Source organism: Dermacentor albipictus, chromosome 9 (assembly GCF_038994185.2).
Source record: "Dermacentor albipictus isolate Rhodes 1998 colony chromosome 9, USDA_Dalb.pri_finalv2, whole genome shotgun sequence".
Taxonomy (NCBI): Eukaryota; Metazoa; Arthropoda; class Arachnida; order Ixodida; family Ixodidae; genus Dermacentor; species Dermacentor albipictus.
Window position 1 is genome coordinate 23,880,635 of NC_091829.1, and position 18,655 is coordinate 23,899,289.

General features: G+C 42.4%; 1 protein-coding gene across 1 annotated transcript in view; it reads right to left on the reverse strand.

Moving 5' to 3' along the window:
* Positions 1 to 16,117: 16,117 nt before the first annotated feature.
* The window catches only part of LOC135901937 (neprilysin-1-like), a 37,504-nt gene continuing 34,966 nt past the window's right edge, over positions 16,118 to 18,655 (reverse strand). The window contains exon 21 of the mRNA XM_065431779.1: positions 16,118 to 16,319. Coding sequence (XP_065287851.1) covers positions 16,220 to 16,319 — 100 coding nt within the window. The 3' untranslated portion in view covers positions 16,118 to 16,219. The remainder of the gene's footprint in view (positions 16,320 to 18,655) is intronic.

Sequence of the window (18,655 nt, forward strand, 5' to 3'; positions counted from 1 at the left end):
CTTGGAAAAAGCGATTTTTATACGCTAATTGATCAGCCCCAGGACGCCTACATACTGGTAGGATATTTTAATTCCCACGACACCATGTAAGGAGACACGATGTGACGCGGGAAGTCGTTTTATGGAAAATTGTAAACTCCGGGGCGTGCCTCTTCAATAAGCAGCCAACGTATTATAATATTCATCATAATTCATATACATCAATAGACATGTCGATTGGCTCTGCTTTAATTTTCCCTGATTTGCAATGGCATGTAACCAAAAATTCTTATGAAAAGACCACTTTCCTTTACTGTCAAATTTAAAACATTAACACGAGTGCCATACACCCTCCCCCCCCCCCCCCCCCCCGTGGAAACTTGTCTACACTGAATGCAGTCATTTGAAGGAATCCACCTACTTATCACATCATATCACCGCTGCAATTGATGTAAGCTGGGTAAGGCCCTACGTAATCATTCGCGAGCTGAATGGGACAAGGAAGTTGGAAATAAGCTGCACCTTCTTAAACCGCAGTAAACCAAATGTTTCCCGCTGAAGCTTGATCAACTCACCGAAGTCAGGCTGGCACGACTCAGAATAGGACACGCTTATGGCACACACAAATACCTCTTGACTGCAACTGACCCACCGACGTGCACACGCTGTGGTGAGAACTTAACCGTACATGTCCTCATTCAATGTACTCAACTTCACCGAGAGCGAGTGGCTCATTTGAGGGAACTTTGCTCGCACAATACACCCCATATCCCTAGATGTTCTTATCAGAGGATGCACTTTTTAACTTTAAAAGAGTGCTTAATTCTCTTGCACAAGTTAACTTTCTAGACATCGTCTTATATCATCCTAACCATCAGATTGTGCGTCACAGGTGAGATGTGGTCAGACGCACAAAAGTGTGTCTGAGCTCTTACTCTTCTGGCGTAAGCAAGAATTGTACAGCTAGGGAGTCGGACAATCCACAAGAATTTACCATGTGTGCCTGTAGCCAATGCATTTAAGGCCTTATACTTATCTTAATAATTATTTTAGAACTGATGCACAGGTATTTATAGATATATCTTACGTGTAGGCCTCTATACAGCCTTTATTTTAAGTTATAGTTCTAAAGACACAATTTTACTAAACCAAAACACATGTCCTGGCGCTCTTTGGCCTTAGATGCCCTTCCGCCAATAAACTTCAACCATCATCATGAAATCACCGATTTAGCATAGAAGAAGAAGTAGTCTATTTTACTTGTTTTATACTCGACACGGCTGCAAAAATCATTCCACAAACACAGGGTCTCTCACGTAAAACACGGGGCCTCTGGTGGAATGAGTGGTGCAGGCTATCACGAAAGAAACAAAACAAAGCGGTGTGTTTGCCACGTCACTCCCCGACTGCAGAAAATCTAATAAAATTTAAACTAAAGGAACCCCAAGGAAGGCACATGCGGAGATAGGCAAGGAGGGTTAGCTGGGAGAGATTTCTCTCGGGCAGCACATCTTAAATCAAGAGTCCAAGTATGGTATGACATAAGAAAGCTACATGGGCATCAAATTCATTCATTGCCTTTAGTAGACGATCAGGGGATTACCTTGGAAGACCATGCCAATGCTCTGGACGAACACTTCGAGCTTGTATCAAGCTCCACACATTACAGAAAACAATTCCGTAAACATAAAAATCGCTGAAAAGTACCGCAAATGGTGTCCTAATGAGCCATACAATCGTCCTTTTAGTATTGCCGACCTTAAAGCTGTCTTCAGTACATGTAGAAGCTCAGCACGGGGAACTGATAGAATCATGTCATAAAAACCTACACACCGACACACAGATTATACTGCTCGCACTTTTCAACTCTGTCTGGGCTTCCGGATACCCCCCCCCCCCCTATCCTCATGGAAGGAAGCTATTGTTATTCCTTTCTTGAATCTGTGTGAAGACATTTCCTTGGCGGCAAGTTATCGCCAGACAGCTCTTACAAGTTGCCTATGTTAGGTTTCTGAAAAAAGTGGATAATCGTTATCTCATAAATTTCCTTGAACTGAACAATATCTATGATACCTATCAATGGCGCTTCAGAGAAGAGCGGTCCACAACTGATCATCTTGCGCTCATTGAAGTAATATCCATGATGCATTTGTACAAAAACTGTTTCTCTTATTGATATTCCTCGATATAGAAAATGATTGTGACACAACGTGGCCTTACGGGATCTTGCGAAACTCATCGGGAATGGGCATTCATGGAAATAGGCAAAACATGATAGAGAGCTATTTGTGCAATCGTACCTTCCACGTAAAAAGCGGCAGCGTATTATCGCGACCTTTTATACAAGAAACCGGTGTACGCCAAGAAAGCGTGCTTAGCTGCATGCTCTTTATCGTGAAGACGAACACGCTTCATGCTACATTATCGCCAGCTATTTTTTATTCCGTCTACGCAGAGCACATCAAATCAAAATCAAAATCACTTTATTTCAGGGCATTTCCTTCGGAGACAGAGACTAAAGGCTGAAATAGCCTGACTGGGCCCCTGCCCCCGTTCAGTTCACACAGCATTTACGCGTACATTAACATATACAGTAAGGTGCACATTATATTAAAATTACAGTTGCACTCAATGTACAGCCGATGAAGGTAAAAAGTGACTTGTAATAAATCACATAAGAAGTATGAGATGCATACAAGTGCACAGATATCATGCAGATAGATATATATATAGAAAAGGTCACACAGGATTCATGTGTTAGATAGCTAGTAGACCCTTTATCATGTCACAGATATGTAGAGAACGATTCTGTACCAGTACATTGGGTATACAAAACAGAAAAAAAAGAAAATCAGGAATGTCATGGACATAGCAGAAAGTAATGCAAAACAGTCTACAATACACATGCTGTTCTGACAAGGAACGTTTTGTACATTCTTTTAAGTTTACCATGGCTGTCTGCTGTCTGCCCAATTTATTATGTCTTTCTGTTTATTTAGAATCTGTATAGCTTAATACGTTACCGATTGTTTCCCGTAATTTGTCCTAATCTTCGGAAACGTCCTCCTATGCTGCCTAAACCCGTACTTATGTTCAACTACCATATCACTGTCTTTGTATATGTTTGTGGTGTGTATATGTTGCACTAATTTATAGAGATAAATTTAATTGGCCATAAGCATGTTGTGTTGAAGAAGTAACTCCCTGGTACGTAAGTCACGGATATCTCCTGCATAATTTTCAAAAATACGTAGCACGCGCTTTTGTAGTACCGTTAATCTATTTTAGTTGCGCTGAGTGGTGGTGCCCATACTAGCGAAAAGTAGGCAATCTTAAAATGTACTAGAGTGTAATAAAAAGTTTTTTTAGTGGAAGAGGTATTAATGTAGAAGTCTTTCTAATACATCATATTGATCGAGCTATATGGACTACGAAATGGTCGACGTGACATGACCATACCAAAGACTCTTGGAACCAAACGCCTAGGAACTTTTGCTCAGGTGTTTGCTGAATCATCTCGGTTCTAAACGTAATATGCATGTCATGTTGGTCGCGTTTATTTAGAGGAGAAAAAATGATGTATTTAGTTTTAGAGGCATTTAATTGTAGACAATTTTCATTTAGCCATTTGGATAGGTTTTGTAGATAATGATTAGTCTTGAAGTTCACGTTTCGTCCGTGAAGTAAAAAATACGTTATTATCGTCCGCAAACATTAATATATCAAGGAGGTTGTCAATCTGAGTTATGTTACTAATGTATAACAAAAACAGGGTAGGACCTAATACTGATCCTTGGGGTACTCCATTTGTTACATTTAATGACGTCCAGGAATAATTATTGTCATCTGTAAATTGGAAGCGTTTCTCAATATAGCTGGTTATTAATTTCAATGACATGGCACGTATTCCATAACACTACAGTTTTAGAAGTAGAATATCATGATTCACCGAATCAAATGCTTTCCGCAAATCTAGAAGAGACCTAAAGTAATATCCTTATTTTCAATACCTTGAATAATTTTCTCCTTTGCACGAAGTAGTGCCTGTTCAGTTGACTTGTGTTTTTGAAATCCAAATTGCGAACTAGATATGGTATTATATTTCTCTAAGAACTTTGTTATGCGAACATTAATTGCCCACTCAAAGAATTTTGATAAAACAGTTAGTACCGATATTTGCTGATAATTTGTAAGGGCGTTTTTGTCTCCGGATTTGTGTATCGGAACAAGCCTTGCTATATTCATTTGGTCAGGGAAGATACCAGTATCGAACATTAAGTTAATAATATAGGTGAGAACGTTTTTTAGTAACTTGCAAACATACTTTACTGGGTCAGCTCTAAATTCGTCATAAGCAGCGGCGACTTTTTTTATTCTATTAAGTAACTCTTCAGTTTCTTGTGGGGAGACGTGATACAAAACAAACGAATATGGCAAAGAACTGATGGGTCTTGTTGGTTGTTGACTGCCTATAATGGCGCTGTCTGACTTCCCTGATTGTATAAAGTATACTCATTGAAGGTGTTAGCCACACACTTCCCTGCTATCGCATTTCTATTTATGTCAATCTCTTGTACGCTGGTTATTGCAGTGGCTCTGCTTGTAAATCTGTTTACCGTTTCCCATATCTTTTTTACATTAGTTTGATGGCGAAGAAACAAACTTTCATAATAATTTTATTTTGCTTTCTTTAGATATGAAGTTAGTTTATTTCAAAGCTTCTTGAACTCCTTAAATTGGTTTACATCGCGCGTTCTAATAAAAGTGTGATACATCTTGCTTTTTCTCACGTTCTTCTCTATAGTGCAGGGTTAATCCAAGGTTTTCTTATTGCTTTCTTATTCTTTCTACCTCTTTGCAAAGGAAAGGCATCATCATAACTTACTTTTAACTCATTAGCATCATTAGGATCACTGCAGTCATACACGCTAGTCCCATTTATAGCCTCCACTAAAGAAAAAAATTTTTCAAGCGATTTGTCATTTATCACTCGATATTTGCTTACTTCACGATGTCTGCGTGTGAAGTGATCAGTAACACAAAACACGGGTAGATGATGACTTATGTCGCTAACTATCACTGCACCTATTAGTTCTGATATACTGATATTCGTAACACAGATGTCTATGGTTGTAGCTGTTTTAGGGCCAATGCGTGTGGGAACCGAAATAAAATTTCCACATCCGTATGACATAATCAGGCTCTTGTAATTCATTGCGTACTTGTCATTACTAACTGTATCTATATTTATATCACTAACAACAAAAAAGGTCACTTGTTTGTGTGAAAAACCTGCATCAATTGCTCAAAAAAATCTAAGAACTCGCGTTTAGAACCAGCTGGTTGCCTATATATGGCAGCAAGCTGAAATTGAGATGTTTTTCTAACTAAGCATTGAACATTTACATTTGTAATTGTGTACTCCGCAATAATGGTGTAGGCATAGCTATGACTGATACACACCACCACACCTCCTCCTCTTTTCCCTACGCGGTTCAAGCGTATGCAGGTGTAATTATTAATGATGGGTGTATCATCGGTAATCGTCAGCCAAGTCTCCGTAAAAACAGTGACTTCAAATCTCAGAACGAGAGACTCCAAGAAAATTTGTAGGCTGTCAAGCTAGTTTTTTATGCTTCTAATGTTGAAATGAATCAAAGAGAAGTTACATTGCTTGGTCTTAAATGCGGTGTTAAATACTTCTTCTGTGTAGACATCACACATGCTCATCTACAGTAAAGAGAAAGCAAGCTTATAATTAGCTGATACTATCTTTAGTTCATTTTGGCAAGGTCATCGGAAGAAGTAATTTGCAGGACAGGACTATCTTCGTCTTTCCTTGCTAGGATCTTGCCACCTGCTGTCCACACAAACTTCCATTTCAGCTCTTTCTTCTTTGCCACTGTTGCTCCAAGCAACTGCTTGTTGTGGCGTGTCAAATGTTCATTGACAAAAATTGCACTGTTAACACCAACCAGGCCAACGTCTCTCGCGCCAATTCTCATTTTCTTAGCCTTTGCTAATATCGAGTCTCTCTAAGCACGCCTCACAAAATGAACAAGAATGTTCTTGGTTGTTGAGTTCGCAGTTGGAACTATATGTCATATATCAATGTCCCTCTTGTCAACTGCCTCTCTGACTATTTCACAGATTTTTCGAACGGCTACTCAATAGTCGCACTCGTACGGAACACCTTTTATCTCAAGGTTGTTACTTCTTTGATATTGTTCCAACTCTTGTAATTTCAGAGTTAACTGCTTGTTTTCAGTTTTTAGGTTTTCATTCTCAGACACGAAGCTTTTTAATTCATCTCTTAGTGCCTTTAGATCCCCAGTCACGTCTTTGACATCGTCACACGTGTCACTGCAGTGCTGAACAGACTTTCTCAGTTCCCTGAGTTCAGCACGCATTTCCCGCTTAAATTCTGCAAACAAGGCTGCTACATCACTTCCCCCCTCTTTCCCTTTCCCCGGCGTCATTGTACCATAGCACAGGTATCAATCCAATCACATTAATACAAAAAAAAACACCGACGACAGGCGTGTTCGGCAGCAGCGCAGAGTTGCAAGGACGATTTCAAAGCAAATCGACACTATTTCTCACCTGCAAAAGATGCAGAATTGTCTTTAGCGTGCGCACACTTCGATGCGCTGCCGCCAAACTGGACACCTGGGGTCAGGGGGACCGTATTGCCCGGAACCGTAATGTCGAACTGTATGGGCAAAAATACCTGTAAATAAAGAGCTCAGCTTCCTAGGCATTATACTTGACTCTTAACTAACTTGATTCCACACAAAAAATATCTCAAGGAGAAATGCTTAAAAACAATGAACATGCTGAAAATTTTATCCCGCACAACATGGGGCAGTGACAGGAAGTGTTTAAAGGGCCATTCCTGCGAGGCGCAGCTCGCTTTATTCTTGCACGACATTCACTCATCCCTTCATAGTAACATACCTGTCCATGCATTTGTCTTTTATTTCGAAAAGGCGTTCGATAAAGTACCTCATGCTCGTTTACTACTCAAACTGTCAGGATTCAATCTACACAAATCAGTTGTTAATTTGATTCAAGCATTCCTAACAGACCATCATCAATTCGTTTGTTTTTATACATTGTTACAATAATACAGTCCTTAAGAACCATCTTCATCACATAGAATAGTGGTGTAAAGGTTGGTTAATATCTCTCCACATTAATAAAACTGTGCTCATTTCATTTCACCGTCGTCACAATTGCCCTAGAATTCCCGGTGACTCGTTCGAATATCTCGGTGTTCACATCTCCCACGACATAACTTGGAGCAATCATGTTAATCAAGTTACTAATTCTTCAAACCGTGTATTGGGCTACAACCGCCTCTCCCTTGTACCATCCTCTGTTAAGCTCTTGGCATACAACTCACTAGTCCGTTCAAAACATGATTATGCTAGTGCAATATATGACCATTTCCAACTAAGCTTAATTAAAACACACGAAGCAGTCTAGAACCAAGCGGCTAGGTTCATCCTCAGTGATTACTCTTACAAATCTAGCACCACAGCACTAAAATTACAACTTGGGCTACACACCTTGGCTCATCGTCACAGAAATTGTCGACTATATCTTTGTCACAAGTTCTTTCACTGTTTGCCGCCAAAAATGAACTCACCGTTCCCGTTCATCGTATGCCACGCAGCACTCATCCATACGCCGTCGTCCCTCCATGTGCCCGCACCTCAACATTTCATCAATCAATCTTTATTCATGCTGTACGTGACTGGAGTCACCTTCCCGGCCATACCGTTATGATCACGTAGCCCGCAGAATTCAAATCTGCCGTCGAACTACCGCGACCCTTGAACTCGACCCATGAACTTCCGGCTGACAATGAACTGCAATTTTTAGATTTTTAGATTTAATGTTAATTTTCACAGAAACCCACATAAGCTGGTATTATTACCTTAGGGCTAACAAACCACTTCTTTTGTATTCATCCTTCCACTGGAAGCTTGTTAACGGGCAATTGTGAACATGTGCTTGACCAACGCCATGAAAGAGATCGTGTACTGTCATGATACCCGTCAGCCTGTGCGAGCAAGCCAGTCGGATTTCTGCGGCTGGTTATCCCAAAGATGTGCTTCTTTCCGCGACGGAAGGCTTGGTGAAGTGCAAGAAGAGCCACTGCGAACAATCCACCGAAAGGAAAAAGGCAGCGGTGATTCCGTACATGCACGGTATCTCCCATACGCTGAAGGGGGTTGCCAATAAGGCGAATGTGAAGTTGACATTCTCTGACCCAGACAAGCTATAAAAGTCGTGCAAGGTCACGGAGCTTTTCCCTAAATGATCAAGGAGATGTAAAATGCAGCATAGAAATAAGTTTGTGGACTGCTCGCAAGGGGTGGTTTACCGTATTCCGTTAACTTGTGGTCGGGTATACATAGGTCATACCGGCAGATGCCTCAATGAAAGGCTTGCAGAACACAAGCGAAATGTGGTAAAACCTAAGCACGGGAACCTTTCTTAACATTGCCATCGTTGCCCCAGCAAAACGTGCAAGCCAATGTTCGACGCATGCACAGTGGAGGCCAGAAGCAAAGACCACTACATGCGTGAAAATAACCAAAGCCCGGACAAATCAGAAAAATGGAGAAGATTGTGTTAGTATACCTTCAGTTAATCTTTCTGACAAGGAAATTTCGTTCCTGGACGGTAATGGCGTGCGCACGCGTAGAGTGGGATCTACCTTTTGTATTTTCGTAACTTTTGTATCTTTCCATAACTGCTTCGCTATATATCTGCCTCTGTGTTTCAATAAACGTCAGTTGAAGTATAGCGCTGTGCTGTGTCTCTGCATATCCCTGTCTTTTTGAATTCCACTAAAGGCGTTGCCATAATGAATCAGCCGTACCAACTAGACCAAGAATCAACCTTGTTGAACCATTTACCAATTCAAAAAAAAAACATAAATGGCAAGAATATCGACTTGAAAAACGAAATCACGCTTTGTTACGGCTACGGCCAGATTTGTCTGCCTCCCACTAATGCCAGCGTATAATAGTTATCGCACTCCCCTATCACCGTTTTCAGCATGCTTCCAGTGAACGACTACATCCTCACTGCAGATCGAAAATGTTTGATAAAAAATTTTCTGCGGCTTTTTCCGCGTTATCACTTCATGATTATACGCTTTGACCGGTAAGCTTTCCATTGCACTAAAAAATGGATACCATGAAAAATGGTTGTCAGTCCCTGTAGGCAGCAGTGCTTCTTGGAAATTTTGCTATATGATCATTATTTCACAGTGTGTCTTTTGTATCCATGTTACAGCCCATTAACCATTGGCATAATCTTATTACATAGAGGTTTTACGCATTTCACAGCCACTGTTTTTAGGCCCCTTTATAGCAACATAACGTCTATCCCTCGTAATTCATACTTCCACTGCGAACTCATTAACACCGACCTGTCACTCTTCGGCCATAGGTGACACTTGCGTCGCAAAACACCACATTAATCACCATGAATAGGCTATGAAAACAATCTTTAGTCATTGGTAACGACGTACAATTTACTAAATATGCTGTAAACAATAAAATTTAGATTACTGTCGTTTGAGCAAAACACCCACAGAATATTTTTATGCAATACTTATGATGTTGCACGTAACCTTTTATTTATGTGAAAGTGAAATCAATGTGATTACATCATGAAACGTCTATTTTGTTAACCACGTTTGTTTTCAAGATTCTGATAGTTCCGTAAGCTTTGAAATAATAAACATTAGGTAAGGTTTGAGTGGTATCAATTGTCATCGCGAAAGCGTTGTGAAATTTGTAGGACAAACCAGAATCTAATAAGTGTATTCTCAGCATTACACTCATTCCGATTTATGCAAGTTAAGGAGCATGTCGTGAAAACACATTTTCTTTGCTTTGTACAAGCTTGGTCCTGTAATCTTTTACCCGACACTACTGTAGCGAAATTAATACTGTCAGCCTGAGTTCAGAGGAAGTCTCGCGAATGATGTTAGGCGTCAGAGGAAGTCTCGCGAGGTGTCAGTTAAGAACCTTTCTGTAAAGCATACTGCAAATACTACAGGTATTATGTTTCTGCGAAAGTGCGCTAGTTATTGTAGCTAAACGGTGGCAGTATATTCTTGTGATATTGATGGCAAGTTAAACGTTCATTGTTTCTTCTGTGAAGGACTGCGGAAGGTAAGCCTAAGAAAATAATGCAGAGTACTGAATAAGTCATGGAAAGGGGGAGGGATTCGCGAGCGCGTCGGCCAAGTATGGCTTGCAGTTTAATTCCTTACTTAGTCTCTATTACGCATTTCTTAGAAGAGTTTCGCTAAGTTTACTATCCATTCAAGGTATCAGGTTTCTAGCAGTGCCCTCGCTTTTCTGGAACAGTGAGGAAGGTTTAACTAAAAAAGTTCATTTTAATATTGGCGAAGGAGTGCCTACGAGTCTTTCCCAGGAAACTTCCGTGCATGCTGGTACACAGGCGCCCATTAATGACGATGAACTCTATTTCGAGCCATGTAGGTGGTCTCTCTCTGCGAAGAAACTTAAAAGAAGGCTGGCACAGAAAAAACATTTTATCAGTGACGAATGAATTATCTTGGGAATAAAGCAGTGCTGTTCTGAAAAATGGGAACCAACCATTGCTTGCCAGCCTTTTCATTTTCGATGATTGGTGTGTTCTCATCAGACGTCAGAGTTGTTCTGACTGTGAATTTCATAAAAAAAGAATGAATGCTGAGCTTTATATCACAGAGCTCCACTCTGATTATAAGGAACGCCGTAGCCAGGAATGCAAGAACACATCCGTCAACCTCAACGAGGTAGCACACCGCGAAGCTCGAGGTCTTACTCGCCGAGCTGAGCAAATAGTCACTTCCACCGGTCAGGAGAACGTGGAGGAGAAAATCTGGAGAGAAAAGATAGAGTAACAAAATTTAGCGATATTACCAAATTCTATCAAAATCGGAGGCGAGTATTACCACCACCTCACACTAAACTGAACAGAGCCGAGTCCGTTACTTGGAGGCGACTATATAAAGAAACTTATACGAGTCCCGTGCAACCAAAAACATTCTACCCCGATATATACGTGAGCTATATGTGCAACCTATGCAAGTCTGTTAGAGCCACCCTTCAACACATGTTGTGAAGATGTGAAATATTCCAAAATAAAATGGCCGTCTCTCCAGAAAATCTGTGGGCCCGGTGGCCGGCCGTGCTGCTCAGCTCAGAACCCCAAGACCAACTTTGGGCCGTCCAGCGACCCAAGGAAGCCGCACGGGAGCAGCAGCTTCCAGTGGCCATCTAGGTGGCCCCAGGCCCGGGCCTCCCCATCGCCGGATTCCAAATAAAGTTATGACATCATCATCAACATTGACCGCCTGGTGTTTTTTAACGAATACGTAAATCGAAGTGCTCGAAAGTTTTGCTTTCCACCCCCCTCGACATGGGACCACCATGGCTGTTGGGCCCTTTGAATGGGTAAGATTTATATAGAAATCAGAGTTGATCTGTGCCAAGCATCTCCGACACTGAGCTTGAATAGCCCGTCCATTCAAAGTGAAAAAGCTAGGCATGAGAAGGTCAGGCCAAGCATTTGTTTCACCGGGCAGTTCATGTTGTAGCACATTCAGAAAGGTAACGTGACGCACATGACGCCACTGAGTGGAAGGTTTCGAAAACATCCAGCCATTGTCTTTCTGGTTGTAGCAGAGAAAACTTTCGAACCAAACTCGAGTGAAAGCCTGCCTGCCTGTCAGCACTGGCAAGACGGAATATGTTCACCGCGCAAAGGTCATGGTCTACTTCGAAGTGTCCCAGGTGTTCAGGTGTATCTTTTTGTTTGGAGTGGCTTCTGTGCAAGACGTTTTGCCAAGAAAATTATGTCAAGCTAGCGATGTACGGTGTTTAAGGCCCGGTTGTAAGAGTTGGTGACATTTAGTATGGACATTTCGCCGAAAGGTGATTTAGAATATATAACCTATGCCAGAAAAGTTCCTGAATGGAGCTCGTGAAAACGTTTACCTCCACATAATCTAGAGGGATTGTTGCGAAGTTGGGTGGTCTCCTCGGCTGTCTGCGAACAGTCAGTTCCTTTTCTGAAGGTCACAGAAGCAAGCAAAAAATATCGTCAGCCATTTTCTTAAGCACATTAGTCACAACAGTTTCGATTACTGGCATTTCTTCATGACGCTTTTTTCAGATAGCTACACACTGCGACTGGTCAGGTCAATGTGGTAAAAGAGGAAACTGGTGTATGACCTGTTGCTGCTGGACCGATATATAATCGGGGAGCGGGGAGGGGGCGTAATCTTTCCGTGCCACAAGAACTGTTCAGATGGCAAACCAGGAAGATGCCGCAGAATTATTAGACGGAAAAGTGTTTCAGAACGTGAAACTTGAAGTTTTGATTTCTTAATGCACAAGGGCATTCTTAGAGTACTTCACGCACTTTCAGCGGACTGTCTATCTGTCTAACAGTTTTTTCCGCCTCGTTGGGCCACTGTGTAGCTTGCGGTCGAATTTGTGGCCATGGGGCTGCAGTGCTGAGGTAACAGGGCTCGAAACCAACCATCGTATCAACTTGAGTCTGTGAACGCTTGTATGAACTGCGTCATGAATGCACAGGGTATTGGCGGCGATTCAATGAAGTTCTCGCAAACTGAGGTGACCGAATGTGCCACTAAGTGTGCGACAAGTGAGGCAACAATTGTAAGCGCTCGTAGGCACCGGCGCGCCACGTATCTCCTCACGTGGGCCACACACGAACTTCTCGTTAGTGCGAATAGATGGCGCAGCGTGTCGGTATTATAGCCAATGTGCTAAAAATACGACGTATGTGCGTAATTTGATCCTCTGTATCGTTTTACGCAATCACTTGACATAAGCACTGTTCCAAGAGACTAGAAAATAGGGAAGGTCATTCCCGGCTTCAAGAAAGGTGATACGTTTTCTCCAAGTAACTACTTTCCGATTTCATTCACCATCGTGCGGTCCAAAATTATGTAACACGTCATCTACTCTCGTATTGCTAACTTCCTAACTTCCGTGAAGTTATTTCACGCTAATAATATAGCTTCCGGAAAGATCACTCATGTGAAACGCAGATAGCTTTATTTATTCATAATATTCATTTATACATCGACTATAACATTCCAATTGACGCCCTGTTTTAGATTTCAAAAAGGCTTTCGATAATGTTCCACATTCTCGTCTTTTGGTAAAACTATCTTCCCTAAATATCCATGCACTTGTTCTTGACTGGATGCAGTGTTTTTTGACTATCTGAAAGCAGTTCAAATATGCTAACAATCTTACATCTTCCGTTTCCGCCGTTCTGTCAACTGTACCTCAGGGCACTGTTCTTGGGCCGCTCCTATGTTAACTCTGCGTTAATGACCTTCCATTCACTGTAACCTCTGTAATACGTCTTTTCTCTGATGATTGTATCCTGTACAGCTATATATGGCACCAGAAACTTGCTTCGGACCAAAGCCAAATTAAGGTGCTGGTTTTACTTTTCATGAGTGTGTGTACGTGCTGCAAAAACAGGTTCATGGCAACAAATAAAACCAAAATAAGCAGACTGGGAGGTGACCCATGTGTAGACAAAAAGGAAAAGCGGTGCGTTAAAAAATTAAATGCAGCAGTTATATATGAGCCCAATTGGCAGCTGATGGATACGTCTGCACAAAAATAAAACAAAAGAAACATGTGTGCTTATTATCCACGAATTCGAAAGCGTCGTCGAACACCAGCTGCTGCCTAGAGGACGTGTTCAAGCAGGTCTCCTTCTGCAGCTGGACAAGACTTTGTCCGCTTTGTAACATCTTCAGTGCCTTTCTTGATGACCGACGCTGGAACTCCAGGGCAGACGTCCGTTGTCCTTGCCTTGGGGTAATCTGACATCCGTCTCCATCATGTAAGCACGATTTTTCACATCACCCCAAAGAAAGAAATCTAGTGGAGAGAGGAAAACTGACCTAGCCAGCCAATTTACAGGCCCGTGCGTTCCAATCTGTAGCGCATGAAAAGTCGCATACAGCAAGTTTCGTGCACCGCTGCTGCTGTATGCTTGTGCTCCATCTAGCTGATACAACAGAAGTGGAAGATTTCACAGCGGTACTTGCTGAGAAACTGGTCCACCACTTCAAGGATTTAGTCCGCGTAACGCTGTGCAGTCAGTGTGTGACCAAAGAAGATGGGACCGATTATAGTACCGGAGTAAATTCCGCACCACACATTGGACGACCACCGGTACTGGTGTCAATTGCGCGTTACCCAGTGTGGATAGGGGTCATTCCAATAGTGTGCACAGTGGAAACTTAACTAGGCGTTTCTATGAAAATCGGCTTCATCTGTGCACATGATGCTGCTCAAAAAGTCCTGTGACTCATGAATATTTGTGAGCACCCATTTCGAGAAATCTGGGCAATATTTCAGGTCCCTATCCGTCAAGCTTTGGTGCTGGTTAAGTTGGTACGATTGAAACGCCATCGCTTAGAATAATACTCAAAATTTATGACTTAGAAGTCGGTATCTGGGCAGCCACGTCCGACACGCTAGCGTGAGGGTTTGTGGCCCCAAATGCTACAACACCCGTGCGTACGCTAGGGCTCAAACCGGTAGCTTCAAGACATAAAGGCGGAGGACTCCCTCGTTTTCTCAGGTTTTCCTAATTTCTGATGATAGTCGATACATTTGGTCTACCACCACACTTCCACAACTGATACATACTTGCTGCTTTCGTCTTGTTTTCATTTGCACTCCCAAAGGCAAAGATCATGTTTACGTTCTGCTCATTGGAGAGACATGGCGACTGGGTCGAGACAAAAGGCACATTTAATTCTTTGCACTTAAGTTGTCAAATTGATTTTGGGGTGATAGGTCTTGTGGCAAAAAAGAAAGAAAACTACCATACGTGCCTTTTATCTACTCATAGACAACAACTATCCCCGCTTGTTTCCAACTAACGTCCAACGCGATGTGTTACTAAAGCCGGGGCGTGGCACTAGGAACTAGCTAGATCACGATGTTTTTCTTTATTTCCTTTTTTTGTTCTGTTTAACTCGGAGGGCGCTGCTTTATGATCGCGGTGGGAGCGCAGTCGTGGAGTGTTTCCCATAGTCCGCAAGGTTTATTTATCAGTCGGGAAAATTAGTACGCAATTATTACGTCACTGAAAACACTGCAGTAAGATGTCCCTTGGTTTTGCCTACAAATGCCTCATTCATACTTTGATAATTAGGATAGTATGTCTCAAGTTAGATAATTAAATTAGCTGCAGGGGCATCTGCGTCAGCAGGCGTTTGTTGTTTTGTGACACCACGTACCCGAGCACATGAGGGTTGGAGCCTCAGGCGTGTAGCCGTGTTGGATCAGCCGTGTGTGGGGAAATGGGGATGCTGGTGGGGGTTAAGCGGCTGCCGGGTGTTCGGACCTTGAAGACACCCGGGGGAGACAACAGATGCCTTTGGCCTCTGTTTCACATAGACGGCACCTCCAGAATGACCCACCTGGAGCAAATCGGCAGTCACCTTGTCCTGTCCTCCTCTCCAATCTTCGTCTTTCTCTCTCACCTTTTCATCTTTCTTGTCCTGTTTTCACTTGTTATTACTTGTGAATTTCTTGGTGGTAATATCTTATTACTAGTGAATTTCCTGGCGGTAATATATCCTAGGTTCCCGCAGAGAAGCTGCCCGACTTGCGCAAACAGTGTTGGTGTGTCTAATAGTGTGACGTGTTTTTGTGAGTTGTCCCGTAGGAAATGTCAGTAAAACCATGCGAAAACTGTAATTCTTACGGCATAAATGCTACATATTTGACTATTTATCAATGCTTGTATACTCGAACGTGTCTTAGCCATGATCTCGCACATCACTTGACCTGTTGCTGGTTAGAGACGCTGCGAATTATTTTCCCCGCAGAAGTCATTTTCCTTGTCACTGAAGCTTTTCTCTTGGTAATAGAACCGCTTTTGAGGTTTACAAGATCTAAGGATTAATTTTAGTCAGATTTTATCTTGCTTTCATTGCTCTTCAGGTATTTTTCTTGATGAGCGCTGCTTGTTTCTTTGTCGTTTCTGTGTGAACACTTCATTTACATAAGTACGCCATTCCTAAAAGAAATTCGTTCATTGTTGTTTATTGTAACACTGTTTTGTTGGTGAATGTCTTGCCTGACTCAGGGAATGGCTGTAGCCTTGCTATCAAATTCCTTGTGGGAACGCTTTACCACAAGCTGCACCGGTCTTTCCGGTTCATGGTAGAGTTTGCTGGGCAGTTGAAAGTTTCAGAGAATGCTTTCAGGTTTGACATCGGGACGTTGACTCTAAAGGAGAGAAAAACAATGTTATTGGTTAGCCAACGCAATTTCGATGAGAACTATTAATGTTATTTGCGCCAGCACATGTTGATGGAGGGGGCAAGAAGAAAAACCAACAGTCTAGATTGCTGCGGCCTGTATAAGGCCACAACAACAGATGACGGCAACAGTGGCAACAGATGACGGAGAATCAGTAAGATCAATGTAGTGTTCAATATTGAGACACTCCTGGAGCGTCAAGGACGCAAATGCAACATAAGCATTAAAATTGTAGAAAGCACACACTGTAAAGTTATAGCAGAGAGTTTTATCCACAATTAAAGAAACCCTTGGTGACTAGTTTTTAGTCACTAACGTTGGGAGGGCAGATGTGCCAATAACGGTATTTGGAGGTAACAAAAACTACTGTGAGGAAAGTTCATTAATGCCAGCAGCAATTAGTTACTTACCAATTAGCAGCAATTGTTGTGAACCATGACTAGCCCTTATAAAAGATGGTATCCAGCAGTGCGGATATAGAAATGAGGATATGTTTAATGAGCATCGCTTTTGTAACGGTGTGGTGGCAAATGACGGCTCATTCGTTAAAACCTACAGTTCATTTAAAGTTACAATACATTATGCTTTAAGCTGTAATATTCAATGCAGAAAATTTGCATCACTGAGAGGTATCTCTTCATTTGTGCTAACAGTCTTTCAGCCGCCTTTTACCCGTGTCTAGAGATATATCATTTTTAACGCAGCAGCGTTATGTGCCCTGTCTCGTAGAAAATCAGCCTTTGGCGTCGTGCGTCTATCGTGAATAGCCTTGTGAGAGATCACTCATTTAGAACGAGGCGTACCCAACCACGCAGGCCATCCGTGTAGTGCAGAGACGTTGCTGAACTAATTGAATTTGTCAAAGTAAAATGCGCCAGAAAATATTAAATTACTACTTACACAGCGCCCACAGACATGAGAGCGTTGGGTTGCAATTTGAATATACGAGAAAACATAATTCCGTTACGCAGAAACCCAAACAGAAACTCCTTTTCCAGTGTTTCTACATTCATAGAGCGCCGCGCCCGGTTCCTTGCAACACCACCCAGATGGCGCTCACCTCTGCATATCCGCGGTCCACGCAAGAGACCGCGTTCTTATAAGAAAGCTCGCCTTCGTGCATAGCGTTTGCCGCCAGCGTTTTCCGGTAAACATTCGTTACATAAACTGCTGTTGACGGGAAGCGCGAGAAGCAGTCAGGGATCTTTGAGTGCTATCTTCTTCCGCTCTTAAAGCCGAAGCTTAAGCGTCCTCCAAGTTTTTCTCGTAGTTCACCGGACGCCTAGTTCAAGCCTACTCCTTGCGCATTTAATCGCTCGATCGGTACTGTGACATTCTCACAGAAAATGATCAGTGGTTTGCACACCATTTCAGTGCTCAGTCAACACGAGCACACAACTGCTTGCCAGCATGGGATGTCACAATACCATCACTGAAATAACTGCCGCGCACAAACGAAGGCAAGAACTCCGACTCCAACAAACTGCGCAGGGTAGATGTACACTTCATACTGTAGACTCATTATCCACATTATCACTTTCAACGCAAACTTCGTCACTCTTCAAAATTGCCCCACTCACGAGATACATGGAACCTGTGATAAATAAGGTTAGGCGGACACAAAGAGTAGCAAACTTCAAAAGACGCACAGGGCGGAACCCACATCACACATATTACCATGAGGATGCTAGCGTTCAAGACAAACGAACTGCTATAGCAGTGATTGATCATACACATTGGACGATACAGTGAACTGATTTCAAAGACTGATGCAACCCCAGCAGCAATACAAGCGGTAGTAGCAGCAATACAGCATTTTCCAGTGACACTTAGCACCACACCCACTATATTTACTGATTCAATGTCAGCATGTAGAAAAGTCATACATGGCGACTTACCTAAACATAACAGAAAACAGTTACAAGAGTGTATCCATCGACAGGTAGAAATTGTCTGGATTCCTGGCCATGGAGGGATGTTGGGAAATGAATGAGCTAATCAGCTTGCCTGCGATATTATACTCCAGGCACCCAACATCCCCCGACCAAATCTATTCGTCTCACCAATGTGTCCTCCACAATTGTACCGGCTTAGGGACGAGCGCAGGCTGTATTCTAAGCTACAACAAGAATTACAAGGCAGCAGGGCACACTCATCCGGCAAGCTCAGACGAACACCTTGCTCAATGCAGCATGAAAGCCCCTACCACAAGGCCTACTCACTGAAGACATCCCTTGCAGTAGCCACTCTGGGTTGTGTGCTCCCAACACATAACACATCCTATGGCATGCCATTCAAAACTA